We start from the raw sequence: 16,364 nt of genomic DNA, 5'->3' as shown, positions 1-16,364 counted from the left end.
CACTGGAGCCTTTTGCAGCATTTTTAAAATACTTGCTCTCCCCGCCGGCCCCGGCCTTTGCATATCTGGTATTTTCCAGAACCATTTCAATGTAAATACCGGGAGGGGGGAGGTGGGTGGTGGCAAGGGGCAGTTGGGCCCCGAGGTGCCCAGGAAGGCTGCAGTGAGTCTCAGTGAGAAGGTGCCAGGCCAACCTGAGCCAGACTACTGGAGGCCCGGTCCCCACACCCACCCTTGGGCTGGTGGCAGGGCCAAGTAGGGTCCTGGGCCCATACCCACCAACCTGGAGTTGCCCATACCTGTCCCACAAGGGAACTTGGGGGGCTCGACAATCCAGGAGTGGGATCCAGGCAGAAGCAGGAGGGACCCCCAAGTCCCATCACCTCCCCAAGAGGCAAACTCCATGTCTGCTCCAGGGACCACCCCCGACCTCCGGGCATCCCTCTGCCCCAGCCGGGCTCCTACCCTTCCCACTAGCAGCTCCTCAACCTGGGAGAGCCTCCCCCAGCCTGTCCCCTCTGCTCCCTCCCCGCCGGGGGGCTGCTGCTCCCAAGAGGCCCCCACGGTGCCAGAGGTGCCTGAAGCTTGGGTCCAAAATATGTCTAAAATTTCCTGTTTTTGAAAAAAAATTGCCGAAGCTCGTTTGGAGTTAAATTAGGAACAGAAGCATTCCAGCCTGCTGAGTCTGCAGCACCCAGTCAACCCCTGGGGAGCCCGAGACCCTCATGGACAACTGCCCACCTCCCTGCTGCTGGGCAGCCCTAGCACCCCACCCCGGAACCCCGGCCCTGGCCGGGAACACCTCCCTCTGTGTGCTTCCCAGGTCCCACTCACTCCCCAGCTGGCAGCCAGGACCTGGGCCCTCTGGCCCACCCGGCTTGTGCCTGGCAGTCAGGATGACCCGGCGGGATTGGCGGGGGCTGGAATTGGGGGGCAGGTCCCATCCTGAGCCATCACCTGTGAGGGGATGGGCGCTACGGAGGGGACCGAGGGGACGGAGCATCTACCAAGTCGAGACCAGAAGAGCCCTCCCAAACCTCCGCACCTTCTCTCCAGCTGGGAATAACCCCAGTGGGGGACCCTCCACCCCCGCTGAGAGAGAACAAGAGGAAGCAGGCTGCAATTGCAGCAGGAGGGAGTTGAAGCAGATTAGAGATTGGGGGAGACGAGGTCCTGGACCAGGAAGCCGGGGAATGGAGAAGTAGCCAGCCACAGTCCCTGCAACCCTACTGAGCCTGCAGTCCCTGGGGAGAAGGCAGCACAGAGCTTTCCTATTAGGGTGAGGGAGTGGGGAGGGCACAGAAGAAAACTGGATGAAGCTGGGGTTAGGCCAGAGAAGAGGAAGAGCGCTCTCAGAGGATCTGGGTAACCCTCCCCATCTCTCAAACCCAGGCTGGATCGTCTGGGCTCAGGAGGGGCTCCAACCCGGCTCAAAGTTCACCCCTCACTCCTCCGGGGACAACCGGCACAGCTGAGGTAGTCCTAAGCCCACTCGGGGTCCAGGGGCATGAGTCCACCCGGCTACCAGGTCCAAGTTCACTGACCTCTCACCCCCAAGTAGGGGAGACGCCATCTGCCAAGCCGCTCCCCAGCTCAGGAAGTCCACAACTACTTCCTCTCCCCCACCCCCCACAAGCCCAGGCCAGAGCTGGAAACCGAGGCAGCACATGAGGGAGAGCTCTTAACCACCAGCTGAGCACAGGATGCAACAGTGGGGCCGGGGCTGTCCCTGCCTCTCTGGGCCTCTGTTCTCCCCTGAGGAAAATGCGGTTTGGGGATGAGGGAAAAGAGACCATCAAAAGCCGTGAGATTCTCCCACTTGCCAACTCCAGGTCGACCCCTCCACGGCCCTCCTGGCCAGGCTAAGGAAACAGAATGGGGGCCCGCTCTGAGACACGCTAATATTTCCCTCCAGTCCCGGAATACTGAAGAAATTGAATCATGAGGCCCCCTGCCTGATTTCTCATAGGCACCCTGCCTGGTTTCTCTCAAGTCCAGGGCCGGCCCCGATAATAATAATAATAATGTTGGTATTTGTTAAGCGCTTACTATGTGCACAGCACATAGGGTAATGAGGGTAATCGGGTTGCTCCACGTAGGGCTCACTTTCTTCATCCCCCATTTTACAGATGAGGTAACTAAGGCCCAGAGAAGTGAAGTGACTTGCCCGAAGTCACACAGCTGACAAGTAGCAGAGGCGGGATTTGCTCTCGCTGTCCACCCAGAGCCAATGGCAATTTAGAGGCCAACCGGCAGATGGCCACGGGCTGGCTTCTGGCCACCAAGGAGGAAGTATGGGGTGGCAGGGTGTGGGGTGGGATCAGCCCCCCCCACACATACACATACCCGGCCTCAGACCTCTGTCGGGAAGCCGGAGGCAGCTCCTCCGTGCTGGCGAGAGAGTAGCTGGCTGCCGGCCGGCCCCCTCGTGGAACTCCCCGGGGCAGGGGTCACTCGGGCGTGCCGGACAGATGACCTGTGGGGCTCAAGAGGCTGCGGTCGGCGCTGTTGGAGAGTCCTGCCTGAGGGACTTGTTCTTAGCAGGGCGTGGGAGCAGGGGACTGCCCGGAGGAGGCAGAAATGGGGTGCTCTGTCTGGGGTGCTCCAGGCCAGGCCGGTGGGGTAGAGAGGTGCGATTGCTGGCTCTCACGATGGCTGCCTGCATCTCCCAATTGAGGGGCCCCAGAGGAGACCAGGGCGCAGCCCCGTTCCCACCTAAACCCACCTCTACACAGTCCTGTCCCCTCCCTGCCCAGTCCCAGACCCCAGAACCATCACTCTCCCACCCTGCCAGGGAGAGCCAAGGAAAGCAAGGGGTGGCAGAGACTGTGGCCACGGCACCGCCCCCGCCCCGCCCCTCATCTCAGCCCTGCTCCACGCCTCAGCCCCAGCCTAGGCAGTGGAGGGAGCGCCCCGCATTCCACCCAACTAAGCCGTGGTTTCCTGGAGATCCTCAAGAACTGGAGACACCTGTCTGTCTGGGGCAGGGAAGGTGTGGGCCGGCCTGGGGGCAGAGGGTTGGCAAAGATGACCTCTTAAGATCTAGAATTCTGATTGGCAGAGAGGAATTAGCACAAGTGAGCCCCACGGACTCCTGCCAGCCTCTTCCAGGAGGAACAAGGCAGGGATAAGGGGTGGGAGGGAGGCTGCCCCCACCTTCCCGCTCTCCCACCCGCCGCTTGGCCCGGGCAGACAGCGGCCTTGGCCGTCGGGCCACGGCCATTTCCTCTGTGGGAGGAAGCGGGGGCTGCTATGCTGCCGGTTTCCCTTACATTTCCTCTCTCTGCTGGCCCGGCTACATCTGGCCTTTCACTCAGCAGGAGCTCGTTTGGACTGGCCTGCTCTTTGGGCAGATCCCAAGCAATCTTGGGCTCCTAGAGAGGGCAGGGGTCTTGTCGTCCAGCTCCCTGCCTCCAAGCAAGACTCGACCTCACCAGGACGGGCGGGGACCAACGTTGTCTTCAGAGATCTCTGGGGAAGGACCTGGGCTGGGCCGGATCTCCCTGAACCACCGGGACCCTCCCCTGGGAGAACGGCTTCATGGCCCGCCTCAACTCCTCCCATTGGCATGCCATTCCTTCTCCCCAAAGGCCCCCGCCCTTTCCCGGCAGCAGCACCTCCAGCACCAACCTCCTCAGCCTCACCAGGCACAGGTCCCTCTGGTTCGTGGTGGTAGCCAAGCCTTTTTGAAACCAAGCTGACAGATTGAGAGATGGAGCAATCAGATGGAGCAATCTGTCCTCAGTCCCTGCCTTCTGAGACCCCGGACACCAAGACAGCTCCCTGAGATTGGTCACCACTTCCCAATCAGGCCCCCAGCCAGGGGGACCCCAAGTTTCTGTCATCCGGCTCTCCCGACTGGACGCTCCCCGGCGGGCAGTGTAGGCCTTCCAAGGAGGGCTGACCTCTGCACACACGAGAGCTCTGCCCACTCCACTTCTCGCAGGTGGCCTCATCATGAGAGCTTTGGAGAACCACAGCCCCGTCAACCAAATCAGCCGCTGCTCCATCGCTGCCACATCCCTGTCCCACCAGGGGATCCCCATGTCCCCTTCTCTTGGAAAGGATGAGTCTACTTCCTGGAACTCCCTAGACATCCACTTCTGCTTCCCCTCACATGTCACACCCATTTCGCGTGTGTGAGGGGTGATTTGTGAAAATCCTACTGTACACCAGGTACTGCACAAAGACAATCAGGTTGGATTCCATCCCATGAGACCAGACAGGTGACATCACTCGCATGCCCACAGCTTGGCGGGGAAGGAGGTGGGAGACCCTGTACCCGCTCAAAGAGGGGATACCGACACCTGGACCACAAGCCCTCCGGGGGCCACTTGGCCCAAGCTGCGGGAGATCAGCACCCTTCCAGCGCCAACGCCCGGCACCCCTGGTCCCAGAGCCCCCCAGTGGGTACTCACATCGGCGGGCTCCCCTCGCCGGCCCTCACTGCCTCTCAGCCAGCTGCGGCTCAGTTCGCTCAGCTCGGGGATGGGCTGCACCTTGAGCCTCAGGCTGTCTCCGGACTGACGGATCATCTCCACGATCTCGTCCCGTGACCTGCTCTCCACGTTCTGCCCATTGATCTCCACCAGTCGGTCGCCGGGCACCAGCCCCAATGCCAGGTCCTTGGTGCCAGCGCCCGGCTCGGCGAAGTGCACCACACGCCGGAAGGCCTGGCCCTCGGGGGTGCGGTCCAGCGTGGTGGTCCGCCGCAGGGAGAAGCCGAAGTCCCCCGTGGGGCGCCGCCGCAGCGTCAGCTCCCGGGGGGCGGGCGGGGGAGGGGGCGCCACGGGAGGCAGCCGCAGGTCGGCCGCGAAACGCCCGCCCCCGGCCGGCTCGGGGCCCCGGGCCCGGGGGCCACCCGCCCGGCGAGCCAGCTGCGCGGCGAGCGAGCGGGCCTCCGCTTGGGGCGAGGGGGCGGCTGAGTGCTCTGAGGGTGTGGAGGCTTCCGAGGCACTGTCATCCCGGCTGCGCTGGGAGAAAGAGAACCGCTTGGCGATCATCTGGGAGTTCTGCTTAGCCAGCGAGCCAAAGCGGGCCGCCCTCTGGAGCACCGAGCCCCGGAAGCCGCCCTCCTCGGCCTTGAGGTCGTCGCTGGAGCTGGCCGCGCTCAGCCGACCTGAGTCCAGGGCGGCGCCACCGTCCGAGTCGAGGTCGGTCAGGGGCAGGTCCGACCCGCTGGCCACCTTGATGGGGATGGGGTGGGAGATCTCCAGGCGGGCCTTAGAGTCGCGCTTGGATGAGCGGTTCAGGTTGAAGAAGCCTCGCCGCAGACGCATCTCCTCCAGGCTGCGCAGCTCCGCCGCTGACATGCGCTCCTTCTTCTCCCTCTTGTCTTTCCGTTCCTTCCGCCCGCCCTCCTTGTCTTTGTCCTTGTCTTTCTTTATCAAGTGGAACATGGCGGGAGGTCTCGGGGCTCTCCCCCGGTGGGCCGCTCCACGACCCCGGACTCACAGCCGCTGGGACCCCGTTTCCGGTCTCGTGCTATGGACACAAAGGGACAGAGGCCGAGGGTTAGACTGTGGCCAGAGGCCTGGCAGCAACCCAACGCTTTCCAGGCTTGCCGTGCTCTTCAGAGTGCTCTGGGGAGTCACCGTAGCAGGTCTTCCCACCCTGCCCACCACTCTACCCAGAGGTTCCAAGCTGGGAAAGACCTGATGGGCCATCTCGTCCAGCTCCCCGCCTCTCTGGAGCACCAGAGGTCAACCCCAACACCAACTCAGAGTGCACAGGGTCGGGGAGCATCTTGGGGTTGTGGATACAACAAGCGTCCGGGAGTCAGTCATGGGTTCTAATCCCAGCTCCGCCATGTCTGCTGTGTGAACTTGGGCCTTCTCTGTGCCTCAGTTACCTCATCTGTAAAATGCGGATCGAAACTGTGAGTCCCATGTGGGACAGGGACTGTGTCCAACCAGATTTGCTTGCATCCACCCCAGTGCTTAGTACAGTGCCTGGCACATAGTAGAAGCTTTCCAATTACCATCATTATTATTATTATCCAAAGATGTTACAATTATGGTATTTGTTAAGCACTTACTCTATGCCAAGCACTGTTCTAAGCACTGGGGTATATATAAGGCTATCAGTTTGGACACAGTCCCTGCCCCACATGGGGCTCACAGTCTAGGTATGTAGGTATGGAGGGAGTAGGACGTGATTCCCTATTTAATAGATGAGGAAATTGAGGCCCAGAGAAGTCAAGTGATTTGCCCAAGGTCACACAGCAGACAAGTGGCAGAGCCGGAATTAGAACCAAGGCTCCCTGAGTCTCAGGTCCAGGCTCTTTCCACTAGGCCACGTTGCTTCCTAAATGTTCTGGAATGTCTGGGCCACCCTAGGGCCCGCGGACTCCTGGTGCCACTAGCCTCAGCGGACACAGGGAGAAGCCTTGGAGCCACTGGTCTCCTGAGTAATCCATGCCAGGAGCTAAGCCAGGATCCCACCACAATGGGAAGGAAAAGGGTACTGTACTGCTGGGTCTCAGCTCCTCCTCCTCAGACCATATTGGGCACCCGCTGAGGGCACAGCCTGCTACAAGGCATTTGCAAGGATGCAGTAAGAGAAAGTGACCCAGAGATTGTCTCTATTGCTGAATTGTACTTTCCAAGTGCTTAGTACAGCACTTTGTATGCAGTAAGCGTTCAATAAATACAATTGAAAGAATGAATGAATGACCCGATCCCTGTCCTTGAGGAGTTTGCAATCTAGTTGGGGGCAGGGGGAGGCAAAACAGATGTAGCCCGTAGCAACAACAGTGAGCAGAGCATGACTCAATGGCTGAATGGATGGATGAACAAGTGGAATAAACAAATCAATTTCCAACACGCGGAAGTGCTCCGGCCGGGGCGGGTTGGTGGGGGAAGGGCAGGCGGGCTGACCGTCAGGCTGGTGAAGGCCACCATCCTCCTGCTGGAGCTGCTAGAGCCCCTATCCCTGGCTCCTGTCCCCCTCCCACCACAGCTCAGCTCTGTTCACTCACCCCCGGGGGGTCAGGCCTCTCCGATCTGTCCTTGACCATCTCCATTAATAATTACGGTATTTATTAAGCGCTTACTATGTGCCAGGCACTGTACTAAGTGCTGGGGTGGATACAAGCCAATTGGGTTGGATACAGTCCCTGTCCCATGAGGGGCTCACAGTTTCAATCTCCATTTTACAGATGAGCTAGAACAGTGTTTCAGTGCTTGGAACAGTGCTTGGCACATAGTAAGCACTTAACAAATGCCATCATTATTATTATTATTGAGGTAACTGAGGCGCAGAGAAGTGAAGTGACTTGCCCAAGGTCACACGGCAGACAAGTGGCAGAGCTGGGATTAGAACCCATGACCTTCTGACTCCCTCCCCAATTCTCAGCAGGGGTACAGAGTTCGGGGCCGGGGTACAAGGAGGGGAGAATTCCTCAGCCCAAGCAAGCTACACCTGGGAGCCAGAAGGATTTGAGTTCTAGTTCCAGCTCTGCCACTCATCTGCTGTGTGACCTTGAGCAAGTCACTTCACTTCTCTATGCCTCAGTTCTCTCATCTGTAAAAAAATGGGGATTAAGACTGTGAGTCCCACTTGGGACATGGACTGTATCCAACTTGATTATCTTGTACCTACTCTAGTGCTTAGAAGAGTGCCTGGCACATAGTAAATGCTTTAAAAAAAATGATAAACAGGATCCTGGAAAGTCACATCCTTTTCATCCAAGGCTCAGGACCTAAATTTAGTCTGGGGAAAGCAGAATCTGTGGGCGGAGCAGGCGAGAGTCCGGCCCCAGGCAGCCTGGCATAGGCATGTGTGTGCCAGAGCCCGGATACCGGGCGGAGTGGTGGGGAAATGAACAGATGCTGCGGGCCCCAGGCCTGGCCCAGCCTAGGCATTTTCTCCCCATTTCAAAAATAAGGAAACTTGGGCACTGAGAGATTAAGTGACTTTGCCCAAGGTCCAACAGCAGGCCAATGGTGGAGCTGGGACTAAAACCCTGGTCTCCTGACACCTATGCCCATGCTCTTTCCACTGGGCTACCCTGCCTTGATAGGGCTCTTAAGCTGTCCAGATCCCCTCTGCCCTCGCTCCTCCATACCCTCTAGGTGATCAGGGGATACCCGTCACCTCACTTCCTCTGGGCAAACTCTGCCGTTTCTGGGAACTCAGCCAGCTCCTGTCTCTCCTGACCTGGGGGAAGGTGGCAAATCCGGGAAGGAGAGATGATGGCTCTAAATTGATTTTCTCCCTTTATTCACCCCTCCACAACCCCACAACACTTATACCTGTAATTTTATTTATTTATATTAATGTCTGTCTCCCTCTCTAGATTGTAAGCTCATAGTGGGCAGGGAATGCATCTGTTATATTGTGCTCTCCCAAGTCCTTCATACAGTGCTCTGCACACAGTAAACCCCCAATAAATACGATTGACTGACATGATAAATTCTTTCCTCTTCTGACCTGTGGTGATCAACGATGCTAACCCTTCCCAGAAAAGGAATCCTCTGGAAATCAGTGACAGGGGCATCCCTGGGCATCCAAGCCAGGCACTTGAGCTCGACTGGTCTCTCCAGCGGGTATCCTGGTGGCCCAAGGCGGACAAAAAAGCTGGCACTGCCCAGCCCACTGAGAGCGGTCACTAAGGGCATGAAAGGCACTTCTCTGAGGGGGTGGTTCTGAGGAGCCCATTATGTGCCAGAGAGCCCAAGACTGATGCAGGTGGGTGTGGGGAGGAGGGAGGAAGGGACAATTCAGGGTTTTCTGTGGTTGTTGTTAAGCGCTTACTATGTGCCAGGCACCGTACTAAGTGTGGGAGTAAATATGAGCTAATCAGTTTGGACACAGTCCATGTCCCGCACGGGGCTCACAACCTTAACCACCCCCATTGTTACAGATGAGCTAACTGAGGCACAGAGAAGTGAAGTGACTTGCCCAAAGTCACGCAGCAGACGTGGTGGAGCCAGGATTAGAATCCAGATCCTTCTGCTTCCCAGGCCCTTGCTCTATCCACTCGGCCATGTTCCAGAGAAACAGCTCCACATGAAACTTGTGCGCTGGGCTGGACTCTCCCACTCCTTCCAACCAGCGTGGGAGTAGGGGAGAGGCAGAGTCCAATCTACATTGCTAATATGCTGCTGGCCCCACTGGGGATGGTGTGCCTGCCACCCACCCCAACACTACCTCAAAATGGCAGCGGGAGGAGCAGGGGGGTGGGGGCTGGGGGGAGGAAGGGGCTCCATCAGTGTTTCCATAGCCTCCTCTGCACCTGAGCCCAATCCATGGTGCCATACCCACTGCAAGGGTGGAGGGAGGTGGGAGCCGTAGGCTGCTGGGGAGGACGGGGAGGAGGAAGCCCGGTCAACATGAGTAGATAGAGTCTGAGCCACTCTCACTCTCAGTGGGACCAACGGCAGCCGACCGGGCCGCTGCCTAGGCTGCTCGCCTCCTGAAGGCGGGGGAGGGCACAGGCCCCAGCGTGCCCTGCCAGGATGGCGGAATGGGGAAAACAGCATGCTGGGACCTGGGGCCACCGCCCGCAGCAATTCCCCTCCCCAGCTGCACCTCTGCTAGCTCCTCGGCTGGCCTGTGGCCCTAGGGGCCCATGGTTGCCTTCGCCCACCGCCCTGGCTTCCTCTCACACTGCGGAGGAGGGAGGGGTGCCGGGGCAATGGGCTGGGTGTGTGTCAGGGGAGATCAGAACAGGAAAACACAAGGCAATTTCCAAGTTCACTCTCTACCTTCTGCCCTCCTCATGCTCTGTTTCGTATAGGTACAAGGTCAAGGCTCCAGGGGTGAAGACACTCCACCTGTGTTGGAACCCAAAGCCCTTCAGCTGACTGGGCCCTCCTGAGGTCATCAGCTCCAGCCCCTTGTCTCCAAGCCACTCTGTCCCTAATCCAGCCTCAACAGTTTGGGGAGTGTGAGAGGGGTCTCCCCTGCTAATGAGCTCCTGCAATCTTCCTGTCACTCCTTAGGTACTTAACTCCCTCTCTTCTGCCTAACCTACATCCCTCCTGCTGCAGCTACCGTCAACTTCAGCCTTCAGTGTGGTATTTGTTAAGCGCTTACTATGTGCCAAGCACTGTACTAAGTACTGGGGTACATATAAGATAATCAGATCCTATGTGAGGAATCACAGTCTAGGCAGGTGAGAGAACAGGTATTGAATCCCCATTTTACATATGAGGGAACTGAAGTACAGAAAAATTAAGTGACTTGCCCAAGGTCACAGAGCAGGTATATGGAGGATCCAGGATTAGAACCCAGGATCTCTGACCCCAGGCCCATTCTCTTTCCTCTGGCCCACACTCCTTCCCAGGATGGAGACAGAGAACAGCAGATCATCACCCTCCAGGGACTGGAACATGTGGATTGAAGGAGGCTGGGAGAGACCCAGGGAAAATAAAGCCAGTGGTAATTTTTGAAAATCGCATCCTGAGCCCATGCATGTGTGTAAATTTGTGTGTGTATACACGTGTGTCCTTCAAGCTCCCCCTCTAGATTATATGCTCATTGTGGGCAGGGAATGTTTCTTATTGTTATAGTATACTCTCCTAAGTGCTGCTTTGCACACAGTAAGTGCTCAATAAATACGATTGAATAAATGAAAGTGTCCTTGTGTGAGTCTCTCTCTACATAAAACACATCCAGCGGGTTCCCTGTCCTCAGGGGGCTTCCGCAAGATCCCTGTCCTCGGGGGACTTCCACAGGGTCTGCCCTGAACATCCCACCAAGCCTCCACAGAAAACTGGAAGGAGAGGCCCCTTGCCCTAGAGATCCTATGTCTCCAGGCTCCCATGCCCTCTCCTTGGGAGCTGGCTCAGACTCAAAGAGGAGCAAAGCAGAGCAGTGGGGGGCTGTTGGTGGTTGGGGGAAGGGGTCTTGAGTTTCTCCTTCTTGTTTGAACTCTGCCTGAAGCTACTAGCCCCTCTGGTCTTTGCACCCTGAGGCTTCAGAAGAGGAAGGCTAGAGTTTAAAAATCGCCCAAATAAACAAACATCTCCCTGCTTCCTCTAGCCTTTGCTCTTTCCCCCTCCCCACCACCCCCTTCAGAAAACCTCTGCAGTCTCCACTCTGGGAGCTGAAAAACTGACCTTTCAGTGTCTGTCTCAAGAGATACTCCGATGCTCTGGGCACCCCCAACCCCTAGAAACATTTTCAAGGACCCCAATTACATCTAGGTTTGGTGGCTTTAAATAGGGCCAGATTTCAACAGAGGTCCCTAGGAAAATCCGATTAATAAAAGGAGTGGGGGTGGGGTGGCAGTCAAAAGATGGACAGCAGAACTGAACCCAGAGCATTTTTCAAATAGTTAACTGGCTTCATTTAGTTTTCAAGCCTCGTCTGAAAATATCTTCCCACCTCTACATGGGGCTTGAGTGATACTGGAGTCAGCTGTTTGAAATTCACACTGACCTGGGTAGGAAATGCTTCCTCGGGTCCTCCTGCTCCCTCATAAAATCCACTGGGAACCAATCCCCCAATCCATAAATAAAAACAAAGGAAATGCTTCTCTTGGTCTCCCCCTGCTTCTCCCCTGGCCTCCCAGGCAGTCCTTCCTTTAGCCCCGGGGATGGGGATTGAGGAGGCCCACCTGGATGGCACTGAAAAGAGACCGGACAGCTGGAGGTGACGGGTCAGCCAATCACCTGGCTATGTCAGGTTGGGGTCCGGGGTTGGAGGAGCTGGGCACTGGAATCTGTCCTTCCGGCCCTCCCGCCGCTCATTCTGCTGAGGTTGGCAGCTCCCTCCCAGCTGGCTCACACGGAGATTACCTGGCTCCAGGTGCGCTCCAACCCGACGCAAGCTTCTCGCATGACATCAGCGGGGCTGGCGGCCGTCTCCCCGCCGCGGCGGGAAGCCGGAAGCCAAATGGCCCGCAAACTCCCCGGTGCCCCCTGGCAACAAAGAGGGAGCAAAGGCCGGTGGCCCATGGCTCCTCCCCATCCCTGACCCGGCAACCCTTCCCCGAGGGGCACAGATGCCCAGGCACGAGAGGAACGAAGGCCAGGGGAGATATGCCAGGCCTGCGACAGCAGGGCCAAAGTCCTCTGTTTTACCACTAGTTGCTCTGAGTTTAGCTTCCCCGCCCGAGTGCCTCTACCCGATCTGGGGGCCGCCTCCCGACAGGATCCGGCTCGCTCGCTATGTTGGCCACACTCCTCCCTAGTCAGACGCCTGCACTGGCCCGGGGCACAGGGCAGTGGGCTGGGGCCATGGACCTGGCCGTGACTCTTTACCTGGGCTGGCCAGAGAGTAAGGCTAAGGCTCTGATTCAGGCTGAGAGTTCTAATCCCAACTCTGTTTCTAACTCACCGGGTGACCTTGGATAAATCTCTTAACCTCTCTGGGCCTCCTATGCAAAACAGGATTAATCACGCAGACCTCAAAGAACTCTGGAAGGAATAACTACGGAAAATCATTTTTTAAAGCTAGTGAAGTCCTGGCAGAGAGCAAGGGGCCGGAACCTGTTCACCACTACAAGGCAAACGGCCGATCAGGCGGATAAGAGGGGTTTAGAAAGTCAGGGAAAATGGAAGCTGACAGGCCACGCAAGACTCACCTCTAGACAAAGGACAGAGAAATCCACCCCTACTGAAGCTGAGGGAGGAGTGAAGGAGCACCAGGCTCTTTCCCTTTCCCTCACCTTCCAAGTAGCAACAATTGCCTCACCTGGCCCATGTTTCCAAAATGAGGGGCGACAACCAAAGTGAGAGAGAGCAAAGGTGAGACATCAAGATGCTCTCTGGGGGCCTGAGGAGAAAGAGAGAGGGGGCATGGGATGGTGAGCCCCAGTGCTTCGTACAGTGCTCGGCACATAGGAAGCACTTAACAAATAGAGAAGCAGCGTGGCTCAGAGGAAAGAGCACGGGCTTGGGAGTCAGAGGTCATGGGTTCAAATCCCGGTTCTGCCACTTGGCAGCTGTGTGACTGTGGGCAAGTCACTTAACTTCTCTGGGCCTCAGTTACCTCAACTGTAAAATGGGGATTAAAACTGTGAGCCTCATGTGGGACAACCTGCTTACCCTGTATCTACTCCAGCGCTTAGAACAGTGCTCTGCACATAGTAAGCGCTTAACAAATACCAACATTATTATTATTATTAAATAGTACCATCGTTAATAACCGAGTCAAAGAGAAGCCCTCGACCTTCCTCCCCCAACCCAGTCGCTCCCTGCCCAGCTGGGCCATCAGTGCAGATGGCTCAACACTGCCCAAGACCCCAGGCTCAGTAGCCAGAGCCGGTCTGAGTAGCACAGCGCGTGGACGAATTGCTTCCTTTCTGCGGTGGTGGCTCCAGAAGGAAGCTACCTGGCTGTGGACAGACCTTTACTTTGAGAAAGAGCCCTGCTCTCAGCGCCCAGGCACAGCCAGGAGGGGTTTTCTGAGTCTCTGCAAACAGAGGCTCCACCCTCGGGAAGGAGGATTTTCCTTCCGCCCAGACTCCGGCCTCAGTCTCCCTGCTACTCCACCCAACCTCCCGGCCTCCCCACCTCTAGGAAATCCCTTTCTCCCCGGGGCTGCACCCATCTAGTGAAAGCCCGTCCAGTGAGAGTGACTAGACACGAGGCCTGGGGGGTACGACCCAGGGTTTGGAGGTTAATTCCAGGGTGGGCACGAAGCTAAGCGGGCAGGGCAGCTGGTCGGTAGCCCCGCCTGCTGTGGTGAAGCGGAGGGACCCCCCCCCGACACGGGAAAGGCCAAGGGAGGGCTGGTGGGGGTAGGGGAGGCGCAAAGTCTCCCATCATCCCTTTGTTGGTTCCTGGGCTCCCAGCCCCAGGGCACAGCTGGCACATCGTGAGGGAGGGGGAAAGGGGCAGCCTTGGGGCTGTCATCCTCTCTCCCTGGTTCCGGGCTTGCGGAATGGCCTATGTCAGGAAGAGACACCAGCAGCAAGTGCACGGTGGTCTCCTGCTGCAAACACCACTGGTTCTGGATGAAATTGCCCTCAGCTGAGAAGCAGCATGGCCTAGTGGATAGAGCATGGGCCTGAGACTCAGAAGGATGTGGGTTCTAATCCCTGCTCGGCCACTGGTCTGCTGCGTGACCTTAGGCAAGTTACCTCACTGTGACTGTGAGCTCCACAGCAGGACAGGGGCTGTATTAACCCCGGTGCTTAGGACAGTGCCTGGCACACAGTAAGTTTATAACAAATACCATTAAAAAAAATACTCTTCCCCCACCCCCAGCAGAAAAAAGGTTTTGTGAGCCAGACCTCCGCCTGGGGCTCTGTCTAAACAGTTACGACCAATGTTTCCTGGAAAGCCCCAGATGGACAGGAGGGACAAAGGGACTGAAGGGAAGCCAAGGAGCCAACCGCAGGCTGTCAGGAAACCCCAAATCCCAGTAAGCAGTGGCTATTTTCACTGTCTCCCAAGGAGGAGTGTGTCCTAGGTGAGGAAAGGTTAGGAGAGGCAAGGCCCATTGCTATGGCAACTGGCCTCACTCAGAGGCCCATTCCTGCCCGGGGAGAGGACCGTGGTGCCTGGGCCCAATGAGATGGTACCAGTGTGTGCGGGCTTAACCCTCCACTGAGTGGGCAGCACGGTTGGCTCCCAAACCCCGACCAGAAGCCCGACAGACCCGGAAACCCCCGGTCTCCTGGCTACCCTCAGCTCAAAGGCAGAGGATGGTGGCGTCCAGAAAGACCCTCCAGAAAAGCCCCCCCCCGACGCAAGAAGCACCTGGGATCTGACCATCTGTCATCCCGCCCCTGCCTCCTTCCTCGGAAAAAAAAAACACAAAAACCCAAAACCATCTGCCCTTTCTCCTGGGCTTTGTTCTCCCTAATTCTCTCTTTAGGTCCTGCCGCAGAAACTGAGCTGACCCACTCCTCCACAGCCGCTCTATCTCGCCGACAGAGCTCCGGCCTTCCCTGCCGGCTGAGAACTGGGGGGCTGAGGCGATGCTGGGGGGGAGAGAGATAAGGAGGGGAATCTTCTCCCCCAGCCTCACCATGACCCTCTCCACGCCGGCTACATCCTCCCACCTCCCTTCTCTTGTCCAGCTCCCCCCAGACCCCCTGGCACAATGCCCCAGTGTGCGGTCCGGCCCTGGCTACCTCTTCCCACTCCTCCTCGGCCGGACTGGGCTGGAGAAGGGACAGACGGACCACGCCGCACCAGTCGCCCGACTGGCATGGCGGGTTGTCGGGTGGGCCGGATGAGGCCCACCTCGCCCCCCACCCAGAGGGAGACGGTAAACGGCAAGTCAAAGGACTGGCGATCACAGGACTGGCAGTCAAAGGACTGGCAGTCACAGGACTGGCAGCTGCTGGAAGCCGCTTAGGCTCCCCGATCCCCCAGAGGCCTGGGCATCTTCCCTCGGCTTAGCACAATTAGTTCTCTGCATCTCCCCCATCGGGGACGGCCCTTGCGGGGAGCCCGGCCCTCCGGGGACCCTGGGGGGCTCCTGTCAGATGCCAGGCAGGGAGAGAGGGGCCGGGGGAGCCGAGGACTCCGCTGTGCAGCATCGGCCGCTTCTGCTGTCAGAGGGAGCCTAGGCCTGACCCTAGAGCAGACCCCCACCCCCCACCTCTTCGGCCGCCCCCCTAAGCGTGCCCTCCTCCAGCCCCCCGATTCGGGGGAGCCCCTGGGAGGGTGCAGGGCTGCACCCCAGCCCCCTCTCCCCGGGCCCAGCCGGGGCAGGACGAGGATCTCCTCCGGGACCCTCCCCAAATCGGGGGGCGGCCGGACCGACGCCCGCCCCCCTAGAAAAACCCTCGGCCTCGCCCCCTACCCTTTCTTCCGGACGGCGAGGGGGCGTCCCCGGAGGTCGAGGGGGCTCTCCTCCGGCGGGGAGGGGAGCCCGGCCCGCCGCTGCCCGGCCGAGCCTCCGCGGGGCGGGAGCCGAACGAGGCCCGCGGCATCCACCGGCTGCGACTCCGGCTCCGGAATCCGGGCTCCGGGCTCCGGCTCCCGAGCTGCGGGCTCCGCTCCGGATTCCGGGCTCCGGGCTCCGCCCCCGCCCCTCCCCGAGGACGGAGCCCCCTGCTGGCGGCGCCCGGGATGGCACCGGCCCCGGCCTCGGCCTGGCACTGCCCTGGCAGTGCGGCGGCCCCGGGTGGCACCGCCCCAACGCGGGGCTGGCAGAAGCCAGCGAACCTTCTAATAATAATGTTGGTATTTGTTAAGCGCTTACTATGTGCAGAGCACTGTTCTAAGCGCTGGGATAGTACAGGGTCATCAGGTTGTCCCATATGAGGCTCACAGTCCTCATCCCCATTTTCCTGATGAGGTCACTGAGGCACAGAGAAGTGAAGTGACTTGCCCACAGTCACACAGCTGACAAGTGGCAGAGCCGGAGGTCGAATCCATGATCTCTGACTCCCAAGCCCGGCCTCTTTCCACTGAACCACGCTGCTTCTCTACGGCCTGGGAGGCCTCGGGAGC

The 16,364-nt window shown here is 58.5% G+C and overlaps 1 protein-coding gene across 14 annotated transcripts in view; it reads right to left on the bottom strand.

Moving 5' to 3' along the window:
• Window positions 1-15,843, bottom strand: part of MYO18A (myosin XVIIIA) — an 88,007-nt gene extending 72,164 nt beyond the window's left edge. For 7 of the 14 annotated variants that reach the window (XM_039914507.1, XM_029082186.2, XM_029082182.2 and 4 more), the window contains exons 1-2: window positions 15,712-15,840; window positions 4,419-5,484 (exon numbers count right to left, since the gene is read on the bottom strand). In XM_039914507.1, the coding sequence (XP_039770441.1) occupies window positions 4,419-5,399 (981 nt within the window). In that variant the 5' untranslated portion in view covers window positions 5,400-5,484; window positions 15,712-15,840. Of the gene's footprint in view, window positions 1-4,418; window positions 5,485-11,747; window positions 11,806-15,711 lie in introns of those variants that run through there. The other 7 variants (XM_029082174.2, XM_039914505.1, XM_029082175.2 and 4 more) reach the window with 2 other exon arrangements.
• Between the last annotated feature and the right edge of the window lie 521 nt (window positions 15,844-16,364).

This window comes from Ornithorhynchus anatinus, chromosome 17 (assembly GCF_004115215.2).
Source record: "Ornithorhynchus anatinus isolate Pmale09 chromosome 17, mOrnAna1.pri.v4, whole genome shotgun sequence".
Lineage (NCBI taxonomy): Eukaryota > Metazoa > Chordata > Mammalia > Monotremata > Ornithorhynchidae > Ornithorhynchus > Ornithorhynchus anatinus.
The sequence above is the reverse complement of the archived record's forward strand: the minus strand, read 5'-3'. Positions and strand labels throughout refer to the sequence as shown.